General features: G+C 42.3%; 1 protein-coding gene across 3 annotated transcripts in view; it reads right to left on the bottom strand.

The window, feature by feature from the left end:
• Positions 1 to 18,634, bottom strand: part of PPP2R5E (protein phosphatase 2 regulatory subunit B'epsilon) — a 184,550-nt gene that overhangs the window by 8,931 nt on the left and 156,985 nt on the right. For all 3 annotated transcript variants that reach the window (XM_055289145.2, XM_055289144.2, XM_055289146.2), the window contains 7 exons: positions 12,785 to 12,915; positions 11,739 to 11,798; positions 10,335 to 10,443; positions 8,499 to 8,552; positions 8,343 to 8,393; positions 5,914 to 6,033; positions 740 to 867 (listed from right to left, as the gene is read on the bottom strand). In XM_055289145.2, coding sequence (XP_055145120.1) covers positions 740 to 867; positions 5,914 to 6,033; positions 8,343 to 8,393; positions 8,499 to 8,552; positions 10,335 to 10,443; positions 11,739 to 11,798; positions 12,785 to 12,915 — 653 coding nt within the window. The remainder of the gene's footprint in view (positions 1 to 739; positions 868 to 5,913; positions 6,034 to 8,342; positions 8,394 to 8,498; positions 8,553 to 10,334; positions 10,444 to 11,738; positions 11,799 to 12,784; positions 12,916 to 18,634) is intronic.

Genomic DNA, 18,634 nt, shown 5'->3' with positions numbered 1-18,634 from the left:
TGCCACATTAAATTTTCCTTCTATTCCACAGAGAAAAATCTAAAGGCATTCAAATTCAGAATGCTTTAACTTTCATAGAGCTGGATGTTAAACTTCCCTTCATGATTTTAAACTTCTTCCTTTCCAAGAGATACACATAGCGGCTGAGTTGGCTGTTAAGAAATAGATCACACTAAAATGCAAACCTGGTCAGACCACTTCCCCACTTACAACCCTTCAGTACTTCCTCATCACCTACTTGCTGAAGGCTCACACGAGTCCCACAATCTTTTCTAGCCACATCCTCTAGCACCCTCCCCAAAAGACCTTGTGCCTCAGCCCTCCCAAACTCACAGGTCTCAGAAACTGACAGCCGCTTTTTACATCTTTGTGCCTTTTAACGTGATGGATCGACCCACTGTCTGAATTTGCCATCCACCTGCCAAATTCCTTTCAGATACAGTCTAAGCATGGCCATTCTGTCAGTATCTACACACCTCTCCTCTCAGCTGCAGTGCCTCCCCAAAAGATCTGCTACCTTCATAGATCAAGAAGCCTGTCTAGTAAGCAGATATTTTAACTGGTATTTTGTTAAAGTAGCTGTTTATTTTCTCCAGTCAGTGAATCCCCAGAAGGTAAGGATTTTATCTTTTCACATACGTCTTCAGCAACAAGGACAGCATCTGGCACATAATAACGCTGAAGGGAAAGAAAGAGAGGAAGGGAGGAAGAGAACGGAGGAAAGAAACTGAAAACCTACGGATTCCAATGTTCTTTTGAAATCCTATAAAGGCTGGAAAACATGATGGGAAGGATGACGTTAGAGTTTTCTTCTATCAAACTCATGATGTATTCATTATTCCAATAATAGAGTGCTCTTTCTGCCACCTTTGGGAAAAGAAAAAAAAAATGTTAAGAGAGAGAAAAAGACAAAGATAAAACAAAATTATAAATCTTTCCAAACAAAAGTATTTTAAAAGGGCTATTTTTAAATCATTCAATTAAAAGTAAAATTAAATATTAATCACATTTTCATTTTTTTTTTTTTGAGATGAGAGTCTCGCTAGTGGCGCGATCTCGGCTCTCTGCAACCTCCACCTCCCGGGTTCAAGCGATTCTCCTGCCTCAGCCTCCCGAGTAGCTGGGATTACAGGCACACACCACTACGCCTAGCTAATTTTTGTATTTTTAGTAGAGATGGGGTTTCACCACGTTGGCCAGGATGGTCTTGATCTCCTGACCTCGTGATCCACCCACCTCAGTCTCCCAAAGTGTTGGGATTACAGGCGTGGAACCACCGCGCCTGGCCCACATTTTAAATGTTTGTGGATTTTAAATCTCTTAGAAAATTCCAAAGTGGGCCAGGCACGGTGGCTCACACCTGTAATCCCAGCACTTTGGGAGGCCAAGGCAGGCAGATCACTTGAGCCCAAGAGTCTGAGACCAGCCTGGGTAACATGGGAAGACCTCACCTCTACAAAAACACAAAAATTAGCCGGGATTGGTGGCATGTGCCTATAGTCCCACCTACTTGGGAGGTTGAGGTGGGAGGACTGCTTGAGCCTGGGAGGCGGAGGTTGCAGTGAGTGGAGATCATGCCACTGAACTCCAGCTTGGGTGACAGAGCAAGACCATGTCTTCTCCTCCCACCAAAAAAAGTCCAGAGTGGTTCAAGTGGTTCATCGACTCAGGGAAGGAAAAGAAGTTTTCCTGTTAATTTATATTCTTCTCTAATTCTGCCCATGTCATCTGATTCCACACTTTCCTGACATCACTTTAGCACATCTCACCAGTCCCCTTTCTTATGTTTTTCATCACATACACTTAGATCGAACCCAGTGCCCAGCATATGGTTAGCATTCAGTCACAGCTACTGAGGAACACCCACAGTTGCCCATCCCTGTAGAGCGGCCAATATTTACTAAGTACCTCCTATGGGCAGGCACTGTGCCCACACAGCAAGTAGAATGTATCATCCTTACCACCATCCCAGAAGGAGATACTATTGTGCTCATTTTACAGATGAGGACACAGAGATTCAGGGAGACTGAGTAATGTAGGCAAGGTTACACTGACAATAAATGGTAAAGACTGGGCCTCACTTCTAGGGCTTCTTCCAGAGTTTGTTTCTGGTCCCTTCCTGTGCAAGCCAGGAGATGTCTGCTCAGTTTCTGGTCTCTGGGACACTGGCTGCACCTACCCTCTCTGCTCTCTTAGATCCCTTTTCTCTGCCCACCATGCTATCAGCAGGCTCTAATTTGGTCTGCTGGGCCTGATTGGCTCATCTTGGATTTCATGAATTCAAAGGAACATCTCAAAAACAAAACCTAAAATCTCTAAAAAGGGTAGTTACAGGGGAAAAGGGAAAAAGGAGTGGCTTTCTTCATTTATACAGATTAAGAAGCTGTGTTTTAGAAGAGAACAAAATGGTATAAGATGTATCTAGCGAAAGACACTGAGAAATCAGAATTTTTCCATTTACATTATTCAGCTTGGTTCAAAAAACAAAACAAAACAAAACCCTGGGACTCATTAGGCACTAGACCCTGAGAGTACAAAGAAAACAATCATTACTGCATGTTCACTATATGCCAGGCACTGTGCTAAGTGTCCCACATATATAATATCTCATTTCCTCACAACCAACAGAGTTGGTACCATTACTTTTCTATTTTGTGGATGAAGAATCTGAGACTCAGAGAGAGAAGCCATTGGCTCAAGGTCACATGGCTAGGAAGTGGCAGATTCCAAAGTCTCTATTCTTAACCTCTTTACTCTGTTATCCCTAAAGAGTTCACACACTGGTGGGAGAAGGGGCATCTACAAGCCTATCCAATGTAAACTGTGACAGATGCTATATGAGATACATGAATAAAGTGTCAGGGGAAGGTGGGGAAAAGAGTAGAATCAACAATCCAGATGACTTGGGAAACAGAAGGGTGGCAGAAATGTAACATAGGTGGGGCTGGGTGTGGTGGCTCACGACTGTAATCTAAGCACTTTGGGAGGCCAAGGTGGGTGGATCATTTGAGGTCAGGAGTTCGAGACCAGTCCGGCCAACATGGTAAAAACCCCCATCTCTACTAAAAACATAAAAATTAGCTGGCCACGGTGGGGCGTGCCTGTGGTCCCAGCTACTTGGGAGGCTGAGGCACAAGAATCACTTGAACCCGGGAGGCAGATGCTGCAGTGAACTGTGACTGTACCACTGCACTGCAGCCTGGGCAACACAGCAAGACTCCATCTCAAAAAAAGAAAAAAAAAGAAGAAAGAAATGTAACATAGGCAAGTGGCATTTAAGCTGGGCTTCGAAGGATGAAGGAAAGCGCATTCCAGGTAGAGGGCATTAAGGAAACTAGGGCAGAGGCATGGACAAGGGCAATGTGTTTGGGAATCATCAAAGCAAATGAGGTAGCTGACACAGATAAAGCAGGAGGCAAGGAGAGGGAGAAAAAAGGAGTAAGAATGAGGCTGTTCTGAACATTCTAACTGGTTGGAGGAAAATCCTAGGTGCCTCCTTCTTTACTGGCATCCTCCCGTGGTCTCTTTGGATGTTCCTCCAGAGTCCAATATTTACCTGCCATTTAACTCGAACAACTTCCTTAATCTCTTATATATCCATTTTAATATGTAAACCCACTAATAAAAGTATGTATCCAGCCCCTTAAAGAGGAAAGGTATTGTTTATGCAAAGTTAAAAATTACTATGTCTGACAATAGGACAGAGCCACTACTTTCCTGGGATCCATTGTCCTTCTGCACACACAGAGGCAGTGTCACCAGTGTGCAGACCTCAGATCCTAATGCCATACCTGAGGCAAACAATGATAAGTGTCTGGCTACATAGGGCGGCCACTTAATAAATGGATGAACCAGCAAATTCATTAATAAATGTTTGTGGATGAACCAGCAAACATTTATTAATGAACACTTAATAAATAAAGAAGAGCCTCTATCCTTTGTCCGCAATTTTACTTCTGCCAAATAATTTAAAATCCTTTTTTCTTTCTTCTACAAATTGAATTGTGTCCCCTCCACAATTCATATGCTGAAGTCCTAATCCCCAACATGACCATATTTGGACACAAGCCTTTTAGGAGGTAATTAAGGTTACATGAGCTCATAAGGGTGGGGTCCTAACCAGATAATACAGGGGCCTTATAAGAAGAGGAAGAGAGTGAGATTGCCTCTCTCTGTATGCATATGCCAGGAAAGGCCACGTGAGCATACAGCAAGAAGGCCATCTGCATGCCAGAAAGCAGGATCTCACCAGAAACCAACCATGCTGTCATCCTGATCTCAAACTTCTGGCCTCCAGGGCTATGAGAAAATAAATGTCATTTAAGTCACCAGTCTATGGTGTTATGTTATGGCAGCCTGAGCTGACCAAGACATGGCCTCTCTTTCCTAAGCTTCTGAGTATCACTTAGGCCTATCTGGTGATGCTCTTTTTTTTTTTTTCTTTCTTTTTTTTTTTTTTTTAGATGGAGTTTCGCTCTTGTTGCCCAGGCTGGAGTACAATGGCGCGATCTCAGCTCACTGCAATCTCCACCTTCCGGTTTCAAGCGATTCTCCTGCCTCAGCTTCCCGAGTAGTTGGGATTAAAGGCATCTGCCACTACGTCCAGCTAATTTTTGTATTTTTAATAGAGACGGGGTTTCACCATGTTGGCCAGGCTGGTTGCAAACTCCTGACCTCATGATCCACCCGCCTCGGCCTCCCAAAGTGCTGGGATCACAGGCATGAGCCACTGCGCCAAGCTGGTGATGCTCATTTTTAAAAAGATACTTGTTCCTTGACCTCCATAATGCCAAACATCCTGCTGAAAACTGAAAAAAATAAGGTAAACAATCCAGATGTGTGAGCACTAAAGGCCCTGGGTGGTATCAAAATATCTATATACTGTTCTGTAATTTTTCCATTTTTACTCAGGCTTGTCATGGTTTCTATCTTCTTTTTTCTTGCTTTGTGGTACAACTGCCAGACTGCCATAAAGTCACTGCTTTAACATACTAACATGTCTTTTGGTCAGAAATCAAAACAACAGCAGCAGCTAGTGTCTCTAACTGCAGCATAGTGACAGCTTAGGGAAAAAGTCCACCATCAAATGACACCGTTAGAGGTCTGGTTCTGTGCTAAGAACCACAGTCTGAACAATCTCTTAAAATCAATGGGCAGAGTCTAGGTTTATGAAACGGGCCTTAGGTGAGACAGCCAAAGGATCAAACCTAACGTGTGCTCCCCCAGTTTACCCTTCTTCCCTCCTGTGTGGGTTCCACAGCACTGCAGCCATGGCCCCAAAAAAGAAAAGTGTTGCCATGAATGGCCACGAGGAGGCAGAGCAATGCTATGGGAAGGTCACTGGCTTTAGCAAGCAGCTACACCAAAGATCAAAATTTGACTCTACTCTCTATTAACTTGGGACCTACAGTAAATTGTTCTCCGAGCCTCATAGTTTGTTTGTTTTTTTTCATCTAGAAAAGCTTCAGAGGATAATGGGACATTTATAAATAATGTACGTAAAGTATCTAGCGTAGTACGGAATATTAGGGTTTCTCCTTTTCCTCTTCAACATTATTTAGCATTCTCTCTTACACACTAGAGAAACCCCACCAGCCGACTTATTTAGGAATTATCTGAAATACTTTTGACCACTTTGAGCTTCAGTGTTCACATCTGTATGTCTTTAAAAAAAACATAATGCCCTCCTTGCAAGGTGTTAGGAGAATTAAAGTTACTGGAGAGAAAGCACCATTACTGTGGCTGTTAGGTAGCAAGAGCTCCAGATAAGCTGGCCACTATTAAAATTATCATCATGTGAGGAGATAGCAAATAAACAATAGGTAGCTAGGGTCCATTACATTGCTTTTGAAACAAATAAAATTTAACCAAAATAACTCATGCTCCCTGGCTCATGTCCCCTTTACTACTAACCTGAAAATGGGGGCTAGATACACACTTGGCGATTTGTTTAAACAAAGGTTCTTGGATTTTAACAAATTGTGAAGGTTCAATCACATCCAATATTTCTTCCAGTTCCCCAAGGAACATGACCTGTAAGTACAAGCAAAATACAAGATGTGAGGCACATCATGAAAAAAAATCCATAAGAACAAGGAGGATTAACGAGAGTTTGGACTATTTTAAGAAAAATTTACACATAAAACCAAACATACATGAACCAGTCATTATCCCATGTTAGAAGATGTTCGTTCCACAAAGAATTCACCATAGGGTACTTGGAAAAATTCTACATACTTGGAAAAAATACTCTACTTGGTATATATATTACACAGAACGAGGGACACTCACACACTGCACCGGCCCCTGAGAAGCAACGGTGACCCTGTAGGGCTTTCCTCTCTATTACTAGTAATCCAGCTCTCTTTCCACAAACTTTTTTTTTTTTTAAAAAACAATGAGATGTTTTAAAAAACATCTCGGCTAACTGCAGCCTCCGCCTCCCAGGTTCAAGCGATTCTCCTGCCTCAGCCTCCCGGGTAGCTGGGATTACAGGCATGCGCCACCACGCCTGGCTAATTTTGTATTTTTAGTAGAGATGGGGTTTCTCCATGTTGGTCAGGCTGGTCTCGAACTCCCGACCCCAGGTGACCCACCCACCTCAGCCTCCCAAAGTGCTGGGATTACAGGCGTGAGACACTGTGCCCAGCCCTGATGATGCAGTTTTATATATGCTAAACGGAGGAGCAAAAGTTCAAATGTGGTCATTTGCCAAATACGTACAGCCCCGCTACATGCTCAATGCTCTAGAACGCACTCATTAATACAACAAAAAGTTCAAGAAACACAAATGAGCAGACTCACCCACATGCAGGTGCCACTTTAAACCCATGAGCATGCACTGACGCATTCTCAACACACACACACGCACACGCACACGCACACACACACGCTTGCTCTCTATAAAGCACAGTGAATCTTGTGAACTCAGCACCAGGTGCCGCAAGAAACAGAGTTTTTAGATCACAATATGGAGCCAAATCTTCAGTAGAGTCAATTATTTTAAATATAATGGGAAAATGACAGATAAATAAAAACCAGTTTATGTATTTAGCTATGAAAAAATAATTACTTTGAAAAAAATAAAGTGAGCAATCAAAATATGAAAAATAACAGTGCCTTCATATTTTGAGATGCATCTGGGTAGCAATACACACTTCAATTTTATCTAACAGATTTTAAGAAATTAAATGACTTTCTGAAATTAAAATAGGGTTTGGAGAATTGAAGCTGATTTGAGAAGGAAGGCGTTTCTGCTAAAAGTAAAATATAGTAGACCCTTGCCATTTGTTAATATGTATATGGAATTTCTCCCAAAGTTTTAACCAAATATAAACTAACAGCTGATCTTTTTTTCTGAGCCGTTTTCCACATGGTTGCTAACCTTCTAGAAGAGTGGCTGCAGATCTGGTGCTCAGTTAGGCTCAACTCCAGCTAAGAAACTCATGTACTACCCCATAACAACCTCACAAAGGAGTACATGCCTGGTGAGTTCTCAGCAAAGGTACAAATGATTGTAGGTCTGAACCCCCCAGGGTCATTTGTGAATGGTTGAAACTAAAGGTCTGTTGTCTACTCTAAGATGACACAGCAAGATCCACCTATACTATGCTTTAAAGTGAGTATTTGGGCAGGCTGCTCTAGCATCTACGTACAGTGACAGCAAAACCTTCATATTATGAAGGGGGTGACTCAGAAGGGAACATCAACAAAGCTACACAACAGGACACCTGATTTGGGGTTGGCCTGGGCTTACCGAGGCTGAATAGCACAGTGAATAAAAAGCCAGGGTTTAGGAGTCAAGGAGGCAAGTTCCGGCCTAATCATCTGTACTTACTTAATGTACTGGGGCAGGCTATTTAACCTCTCTACAGTTTCATCACTAGTAAAACAAGAGTTTTGACAGCCCTGCCTTATAGAGTTACAATGAGGTTTAAATGAGATGACGCAGTTTTGTTTTGTTTTTGAGACAGAGTTTCACTCTTGTTGCCCAGGCTGGAGTGCAATGGCACCATCTCGGCTCACTGCAGCCTCCGCCTCCCAGGTTCAAGTGATTCTCCTGCCTCAGCCTCCCAGGTAGCTGGGATTACAGGCATGCGCCACCACGCCTGGCTAATTTTGTATTTTTAGTAGAGATGGGGTTTCTCCATGTTGGTCAGGCTGGTCTCGAACTCCCGACCCCAGGTGACCCACCCACCTCGGCCTCCCAAAGTGCTGGGATTACAGGCGTGAGCCACTGCGCCCAGCCCTGATGATGCAGTTTTATACATGCTTAGCCCAATCCTTGGAACTCAGCAAAATATTCAGTAAGCTATGAACACTCTCTGACAGTAAGCACTTACCTCTTTTTGACTACATGTTTTAGGCCAAAATTTCATTAACCCCCTAATAACCTAAAATGAAAAGGAGAAAAACAAATGGCATTTAATTTTTTCATATATACTTCTGGGAAAGGTAATTTTTCTTAAGTTTTTGAAATTATGGAAAAAAAGACTTACTGGTTCTGTGAGTGAAGGATCTTTCTCCAGAAACTGTACTATACAATATGCCAGCTGAGTAAAAAATAAAATAAAAGGCAAAATTTTAAATTCTATACAGTAAGGGCTCAAAAGATATACTATTAAAACTTCCTAAAAGGTTTCCAGACTGGTTTTAATAACTTCACATTCAATTCATTTTAATTATCATAAAATCTATATAAAGTAAAATAAGAAACTACATTTTCAAGCCAAAGACTAATATTAACATGGCTCCAGGGAACTTTTCTTTAAAAAAGAGTATTAGGACATGAAGTATGCAGCTAATGAAAAGCAGAGGTGAGACATCACACTCAGCATATTGTGGAATTATCTCACCTACATACACTTTCAGCTACATCTCAGGGGCTTCCTTTCTCTATTTGCTAACATCAACAGTACTGAGTTTTACTGTAGTTCCATAAGAGTCCTCTATGGGAAGTAAGCACTTAATAAAAACTTTGCCAATTGCCTGAAATGGCACATGCAAACTAAAGCAGTTTCACGAGGAGATAAAAGGTTGTACCTGCCAATCAGAACCTGGAGAAATGTAGAATAGTTCTACATCTGGTACTAACACATCTAAGTAAGATTGTTTAAAATAATAATCATGAGATATGATATCCCATTTCAAAAACCAAAGGCAAGATTTGTAAAAGGGCTTGTAAAGATTCTCGGACAAGAAAACCACCCTCGCAAAAGAACATTTTGATGGTGTTCTAAATTAGAAACATATGGATTAATTTTTCCTCGAAATACAGAATTTCACATTTAAAAAGGAACAGTGCTTAGAAAAATGTGTCACGTTTTTATGCAAACTCAAAACCTTCCCAATGTGGGGAAGAGGGAGTCAGAGTCTAGCAGTATTTAAAATTTTCCTATCCAAAATTTAAAATACTACTCAATAATTTATCTACCCCCCGTGACATGGTGACCATGCAAGGGAGTGTTAGCACAAAAATTAGAATGGGGACAAGACAGGGTATGCTTTTTAAAGTGAGGAAGGCTTAAAGGAAAAAAAATGTGAAAATACTGATTGATTTGTTTACTTGTGAGAGTGCTTGTGTGTAGAAAGTGATAAAGACATGGTGAGTGACCTAGAACAGGAGGCAAAAAGGGCAACTGACAGACTAACACAAAGTAGGATGGAACAAAATATTCAAGAACATTAAAACATGATTACATAGTCCAAAGATCTACATCTGCTAAGCTCCTGTGCATTTTATTATATGTAGTAGGTTCAGTAGGCTATTGTGTGCACTTGGGAAAGTCATCTAAGTTCTCTGTAAAATAAAATGACCAAACAAGGGCTCCTCCCACTTTAAAAATATTTCCATGATTCTACTGTGCATAGAAAAAAATGCATACATTTTTATTTCCCTCAGGGAGTATTTTAAACTTTAATAAGTCTCTTTCCTTTAGGAACGAAGGCTACAGGCCCGGCGCCGTGGCTCACACCTCTGTAGTCCCAGCACTTTGGGAGGCCAAGGTGGGCAGATCACGAGGTCAGAAGACCCAGACCATCTTGGCCAACATGGTGAAACCCTGTCTTTACTAAAAATACAAAAATTAGCCGGGCATGGTGGTGTGCACCTGTAGTCACAGCTACTCGGGAGGCTGAGGCAGAAGAATTGCTTGAACCCGGGAGGCGGAGGCTGTAGTGAGCCAAGACTGTGCCACTGCACTCCAGCCTAGGCGACAGAGCAAGACTCCGTCTCAAAAAAAAAAAAAAAAGAAGGCTATATCAGTATCAAAAAAACAATGAGTTTGCAAACTTTTTATTTTGCTTCTAAAAGTAGTTGTACAAAATCCTCCTACCTGTGCATGGAAGAGTGATAAGCTCCTGACAGTGTGTAAGGGGATCAATACTTTCACCAAAAACTGTTTGTGTTCTGCCTTAAGAGGTAAAGCAAAGCCATTGATAATACTAGGGAGAAAAAAGAGACACAAATTAGCAATGTTACCACAACAAGTTAAACTGAGACAAACTGTTCTTGTGATATTAATTAAACTTAATCAGTTTGTTTGTACAAAACAACATAATACCCACCCCAGTGGCATTCAGAATTTCTTTTTTTTTTTTTTTTTTTTGAGACAGAGTCATCTTGCTCTATTGCCCAGGCTGGAGTGCAATGGCCCAATCTCACTCAGCTCACTGCAACCTTCACCTCCGGGATTCAAGCTATTCCCAAGCCTCAGCCTCCCAAGTAGCTGGGATTACAGGCACCCACCACCATGCCTGGCTAATTTTTTTGTATTTTTAGTAGAGAAGGAGTTTCACCATATTGTCCAGACTGGTCTAGAACTCTTAACTGCAAGTGATCCGCCCACCTCGGCCTCCCAAAGTGCTGGGATAATAGGCGTTAGCCACCACACCCAGCCAGGATTTCTTAATGACTCAAGGAATACAATTAGTTGGAAGGAAATTTAAGAGAAGAAAATTTGCTTCTGATCACCCAACAAAGGCTCCTGTGCTCCTAAAATTAGTCAGATGGTTTCCAAAAGCTCTTTATCAAAACCCTTTATTTTCCCTCCCTTTTCCTTCTCCAAATAATGGCCCGCCTTGCTTGCTTCCGCCTTAAATATGACCTTTTCCATTTCCAGACATCATTCTTCCTCATTCCTGAAACCTCTGCCCAGCCTAGGCAAATCACTAAGAGAAAGCCGTGTGACTCCACCTTCTTTGTCTCTTCATATTAGGAGAAAAGATTAAGTAATCATATTGTCCAGCTACATTATCCTCCCTGGTGTGTAGAAACTTACACCACAGCTCTTCCCAATTCACTCCACTACTCCAGGCTGCAGCTGTTCAAGCACTATACCTGGATACACAACTCCTTTGAAAATGGCAATCTTTCCAATTTATTATAAACTTGCTTTCAACAGATAAGGCAAAGGACCAGAGAGTCTAAAAACTAATGAGAATAAGATGTTTTGGAGTAACTAGCCTGATCACAATTAGATGTATCATCTTTCTAGTAATGAATGAACTGTTAGCTCTTTCAGTCATTCCAGTGGAACTGGCAATGCATAATTGTGGAACAAGGGGAACAGGAAATTGTGTCTTGTAGAGTCAGTTGGAAAATATGCTAACAGGCACAAATGAGAGAGACCCAATGTACATACAGCAAGAGAACTAGGTGAGCATATCTTGGTGCCACCTGAAACTAATTTTTAAAATAACATTCATCTGAGATTAGCAATTAGAAAAACCGTGCTCACCTTCCTAATATTTCCAGCAGTTCAGCTACACCATTGAAGTGTTCTGTTTCATAAACAAACCTGAGAGAAGAGGAGAAAGAGGAGGAGAGGAGGAGGAGAAGGAAGGGATAAAAAGAGGAGGAGGAGGGGCAGGAGAAGAGGAGAAGGAGGAGGAGGGGGAGGAGGAGGAGGAGAAGGGGAGGAGGAGGAGAGTGGAGAAGAGAGGAGGAGAGGGAGGAGAAGGGGGAAGAGAGGGGGAGGAGGAGGAGGAGGGGGGAAGAGAGGAGGAGGAGAGGAGGGAAGAGAGGAGGACAGAGGGGAAGAGAGGAGACAGGGGAGAGATGGGGGAAGAAAGGAGAGGGAGGAGAAGATGGGGAGAGAAGAGGAGAGAGGGGAGAAGAGGGGGAAGGAGAGGAGGAGAGGGTGGAAGAGAGGAGGAGCAGAGGGAGAAGGGAGAAGGAGGGAGGAAGAGAGGAGGAGATGGGGGAGAGATGAGGGGAAGAGAGGAGGAGAAGGGGGAGGGGGAGAAAAGGAGGGAACAGAGGAGGAGAGGGGGGAGGAGAGGAGAAGGGGGGAAGAGGGGAAGAGAGGAGGAGAGCGGGGAAGATGGGGGAGGGAGAGGTGGAGGAAGAGAGGAGAAGAGGGAGGAAAAGAGGGGAAGGGGGAGGGGGCAGGAGAGGAGGAGAGGGGGGAAGAGAGGAAGAGAGGGAGGGAGAGAGGAGGAGGAGATGAGGGAGGAGAAAAGCAGGGGAGAGGGAAGAGGAGGGGGAAAGTAGGGGGAGAGGAGGGGTAGAGAAGAAGGAGTGGGGGGAGGAGGGAGAGGAAGAGGAAAAGTGGAGGAGGAGGAGGAGGGTGGGAGGAGAAGATGGGGGAGGAGAGGAGAAGATAGGGGAGGAGGGGAGGGGGGAGGGGGTAGAGGGAGAGGGAGGAGAGTCAGTAGAATGAAGGTGGGCAGAAAGGGAGAAAGAGAAGTCAGTACGCTGTTTTCAGATATTTGAGATTTACTTAATACTTCCATAAAAACACCAACTTTGCTTCTCCTTCTTCCCCCATCACCCTCCACTTACCTTAGAAAAATATTGTTAATCTGTTTTCGGATAAATGCTCTAAGACCAAGAAACTTGCCATAAATTCTGTGTAAGACTGTTTTTAAGTAGTCCCGTTCCCGAGGGTCTTCACTGTCAAATAGCTCCAGAAGCTGTTGTAAATGAAAGACATTATAGCTGTCAAAGGCAGTTTCAGAAAAGGATTTAGGAATTCTATTATTTAAAATCCCCTCCTTCCTTCCTCAAAAAATGTGTTGAATATTTATTATGTGCCAGGCACAGTGCTAGTCTTTGGGCATATCATGATAAACAAGTCAGACAAGGAGCTTATATTCCACTAAAGAAATACAAATACAAGGCCGGGCGCGGTGGCTCACGCCTGTAATCCCAGCACTTTGGGAGGCCGAGGCGGGCGGATCACGAGGTCAGGAGATCGAGACCATCCTGGCTAACACAGTGAAACCCCGTCTCTACTAAAAATACAAAAAATTAGCCGGGCAAGATGGTGGGCGCCTGTAGTCCCAGCTACTCGGGAGGCTGAGGCAGGAGAATGGCGTGAAGCCCGGCGAGCGGAGCCTGCAGTGAGCGGAGATCACACCACTGCACTCCAGCCTGGGCGACAGCGAGACTCTTGTCTCAAAAAAAAAAAAAAAAAGAAATACAAATACAAAATAACAACAATAAAAGTAATAATATGAATAATAGCTAATACACATATGGCACTTACTGTGATCATCAGGCAATTTTCCAAGCAATCTACATATTAATCCTCCCAATGAGGTAGTTTTGTCCCCTTTTTACAGAAGAGGAAACTGGGGCACATAGGGTTAAGTAACGTGCCCACGGTCACACAGCTAATAGGTGGTAAAGCTAGAATTTGAACCCCAACCGTTGAAGCCAAAAGTCCATATCTCAACCACTGCACTATGCTACCTACTGATATTCCAAATACACAGTTAAAATAAGCTGACTGTGCGTGGTGACTCATGCCTGTAATCCCAGCACCGGGGGAGGCCGAGGCAGGCGGATCACCTGAGGTCAGGAGTTTAAGACCAGCCTGGCCAACATGGTGAAACCCCGTCTCTAGTAAAAATACAAAAATTAGCCAGGTGTGGTGGCGGGCGCCTGTAATCCCAGCTACTCAGAAGGCTGAGGCAGGAGAATCACTTGAACCCAGGAGGCGGAGGTTACAGCGAGCTGAGATCACGCCATTGCACTCCAGCCTGGGCCACAGAGCAAGATTCGGTCTTTAAAAAAAAAAAAAAAAAAAAAAGGATAAGCCTTCAGCTCTACTAGAACAGCTAGGGAAACGAAAAAACCTGAATCAAAGCAAACATCAGAAAGTCTCAATGATACTGGCAATGGTCATTTTTAGATCCAGACTCCTGTTATGTAGGTGTGCTCACTCTGTAAATAGTCAACGAAGTGAACATTGATTATTTCTGTATGTATGTTATATGTGAATAACTTTTTTTTTTTTTGAGATGGAGTCTTGCTCTGTTGCCCAGTCTGGAGTGCAGTGGCATGATTTCAGCTCACTGCAACCTCCGCCTCCTGTGTTCAAGCAAGCAATTCTCCTGTCTCAGCCTCCCGAGTAGCTGGGACTAAAGGCACCTACCACCGTGCCCAGCTAATTTTTTGTATTTTTAGTAGAGACAGGGTTTCACCATATTCGTCAGGCTAGTCTCAAACTCCTGAACTCAGGTGATCCACCCGCCTCAGCCTTCCAAAGTGCTGGGATTAGAGGTGTGAGCCACCACACCTGGCTGTGAATAACATGTTTAAGTTCCCAAACATTTGTAATCTAAAGTTAATAACCAAATCCTGATAACATCACATCTATGTGCTCAAAATGAGGTCCACGCAACTAGCCCAAAAGAGGTAACAAGCTAAAGTTTCAGCCAAATGCCAGTGAGCACAACAGATTCAACTCAATCTCTATCAAAAATTCCAGCTGCTTTCTTTTTGTATCATTGACAAGTTGATCCTAAAATTTATATGGAAATGTAAGAGAACCAGAAGAGCCAAAATACTCTTGAGGGAAACAAAACTTGAAAGATTCACACTTCTCTGTTTCAAAACTTAGTCCAAAATACAGTAATCAAGACAGTGTGGTACTGGCATAAAGACAGACATATAGATTAATGGAATAGAATTGAGAGCCAAAAGTAAGCCCTCACATTTATGGTCAACTGATTTTCAACAAGAATGCCAAGTCATTTCAAGTGGGAAAGAATAGTATTTTCAACAAACGGTGCTGGACAACAGGATATCCACATGCAAAAGAGTAAGTTGAACCTCTACCTCACAACATACACTCAGATTAACTCAAAATGGACAATCAACCTAAAGTTAAGAGCTAAATTATAAAACAATTAGAAGAATAAATCTTTATAACCCTAGATTAGGTGATATTTCTTAGATATGACCCCAAACCATAAGCAACAAACAAATAAATTAGACTTCTCCCAAATTGAAACCATTCATGCTTCAAAGGACACCATTAAGAAAGTGAAAAGAGAGAATGCATATGCTGGGAGAAGATGCAGCTGACCCTGAACAACACAGGTTTGAACTGTGCAAGTTCACTTACATGCAAATTTTCTTCCACTCTTGGCCAGGCGTAATGGCTCACCCCTGTAATCCCAGCACCTTGGGAGGCTGAGGCAGGTAGTTCACTTGAGGTCAGGAGTTTGAGACCAGCCTGGCCAACATGGTGAAATCCTGTCTCTACTAAAAATACAAAAATTGGCTGGGCGTGGTGATGGGTGCCTATAATCCTAGCTACTTGGGAGGCTGAGGCAGGAGAATTGCTCGAACCCAGGAGGCAGAGGTTGCAGTGAGCTGAGATTGCACCACTGCACTCCAGCATGGGAGACAAAGCAAGACTCCGTCTCAATTTAAAAAAAAACAAAAAACTTTTTTTCTTCCACTCTTGCTGCCCTGAGACAACAAGACCAACCCTTCCCCTTCCTCCCAACCTCCTCAGCCTACTCAATGTGAAGACCACAAGGATGAAGATCTTTATGATGACCTACCTCCCATTAATGAATAGAAAATGTATTTTCTCTTCTTTATGATTTTCTTAACATATTCTTTTCTCTAGCTTGCTTTATTGTAAGAACATAGTATATAACACAGATAACATACAAAATATGTGTTATTCAACTGTTTATGTTATCAGTAAGGCTTCCTGTCAACAGCAGGCTATTTGTAGTTAGGTTTCTGGAAAGTCAAGTTATACATATAATTTTCAGCTGCTCAGGGGTTCACTGCCCCTAATCTCTGCACTGTTCAAGGGTCAACTGTATTTATAAACCATATGTCTGATAAGGGACTAGCATCCACAATATATAAAGAACTTTTAGGCCAGGCATGGTGGCTCACGCCTACAATCTCAGCACTTTGCGAGGCAGGGGCGGGTGGATCGCTTGTGCCCAGGAGTTTGAGACCAGTCTTGGCAACATGGCAAAATCCTGTCTCTACAAAGAAATTCAAAGATTAGCCAGGTTTGGTGGCACGTGCCTGTAGTCCCAGGTATTTGGGAGGCTCAAGTGGGAGAATCACCTGAGCCCCAGGAGATCAAGGCTGCACTGAGCCATGATCATGCCACTGCACTTCAGCCTGAGCAGCAGAGAAAGACTCTGTCTCAAAAACAAAAAAAAAAAAACAAAAAAAAAAAAACAAAAAAAAAAAAACAAAAAAAAACAACAAGAAAAAAGAACTTTAAAAGCTCAACAATAAGACAAATAACCCAGTTTAAAAATGGACAAAGGATTTTATTTAATAGCTAAATCGCAAAGAAAGTATACAAATGGTCAATAAACACATGAAAAGTGCTCTATTTTATTGATCATTACAGAAAAGCAAACCCTGGCTCACGCCTGTAATCCCAGCACTGTTGGAGGCTGAGGGGGTAGATCACGAGGTCAGGGGTTTGAGATCAGCCTGGCCAACATGGTGAAATCCTGTCTCCACTAAAAATACAAAAAATTAGCCAGGCATGCTAGCGTATGCCTGTAATCCCAGCTACTCGGGAGGCTGAGGCAGAAGAATTGCTTGAACCTGGGAGATGGAGTTTGCAGTGAGCCGAGATCGCACCACTGCACTACAGCCTAGGCAAGAGAGCAAGACTCCATCTCAGAAAAAAAGAAAAGAAAAGAAAACCCAACCAACAAGGAGATACTCATTGGATGGCTATAATGAAAAAGAGGGATAATAAAAAGTGTTGGCAAGGATATGGAGAAACTGGAACCCTCATACATTGTTGGTAAGAATGTAAAATGGTGCAGCTATTTCAGAAAACCATTTGGCAGTTCCTTAAATCTCCCACAGAGTTACTATATGACTAAGCGATTCCACTTTCATATATATATCCAACAGAACTGAAAACACATGTCCACGCAAAAACTTGTACACAGATGTTCATGGGAGCAATATTCATAATAGCTAAAAACTGAAACAACCCAAATATCTGTCAACTGATAAACAAAATGTGATGCCATGGAACATTATTCAGCCATAAAAAGGAACAAAGTACTGCTACATGTTATAACATGAATGAATCTTTCAAACATCATGCTAAGTAAAAGAAACCAGACACAGAAGGCCATACAATGTATGACTCCATTTATGTGAAATAACCAGAATAGGCAAATCCATAGTGACAGAAAGTAGAATGGGGAGTGACTACTAATAGGTCTGGATTTCTTTTTTTTTTCTTTTGAGACAGAGTCTTGCTCTGTCACTAGGCTGGAGTGCAGTGGCGCTATCTCGGCTTACTGCAACCTCCACCTCCTGGGTTCAAGCGATCCTCCTGCTTCAGCCTCCTGTGGGTCTGGATTTCTTCAAGGGATGATAAAAGCATCCCGCAATGATACTGTGGTGATGGTTGCATGACTCTGTAAATATACTAAAAACCACTAAATTGGAAACTTTAAAATGGTGAATTTTATGGTGTATGAATTACAACACAATAAATCTGCTACCTTTACAAAAAGTCAGTGTGCAAGTTCCTCTGGCTGAAGAACAAACTTAGAAATCGATTTGAATGTTACTGAGTTTTTTTTTTTTTACATTCATCATTATTGCAATAAAGCAAAATTCAGTTCTAGTGTCTTTATAGCAAAACATTTCAAGAGCACATAACACACAAATTAGACTACCATCGTCATCAAAAAGGCTATCCAGATATATGTAAGTTTGACCTCAGGTGATTAAGACATGAGGTTGACACTGACAGCAGAATAAAAACTTCATGGTCAATAATCGAATATGCTTTTGTTTGGTGTTTTACTTTGAATAAAAGACAGAGTTATGGACAAAAAAAAGGTCCCTCAAACATGGCAGGAAACACAAACTAAAGGATGGTCTTCAAAAATAGGTAGAGATAGGACACAATTTTTAGCTACACAATGCCATCCACCATCCATCATTCATTCATCTGCTCATTTTAAAAATGAGTATTTCAAGTAAACATTTATGGTGTGCTTATTAAGAGCCAGCCAGTGGGCGAGCTGTCAGGGATAAAATGATAAGCAAGACAGATACAGTCTTTGCTTTCTCAGAGCCTATTCTAATGCGGAATACAAACAAGTAAATAAACAGCATGTTAAGTAGTTCAGGATGTTGTATAAATACACAGCAGACACATCTACTGTATTTGGAAGAAGTAGAGTGATCAGCGAAGGCTTCTAAAGGAAGAGACATCCAGGCTGACTGATGAAGAAATCAGGAGTTAGAAGTGGGATAAGAGTGCTCCTCACAGGTTCAATAGTACATGCTTTTCCTAGCAGCCTATCCAAACAGAAGATGTTGTTAACTACAGCTCTCTGCCCATTCAGCAATACAATAAATACATACGTACTGAGT

Source organism: Symphalangus syndactylus, chromosome 8 (assembly GCF_028878055.3).
Source record: "Symphalangus syndactylus isolate Jambi chromosome 8, NHGRI_mSymSyn1-v2.1_pri, whole genome shotgun sequence".
In the NCBI taxonomy this organism is placed as follows: Eukaryota; Metazoa; Chordata; class Mammalia; order Primates; family Hylobatidae; genus Symphalangus; species Symphalangus syndactylus.
This window is presented reverse-complemented; position numbering and strand designations above follow the sequence as displayed.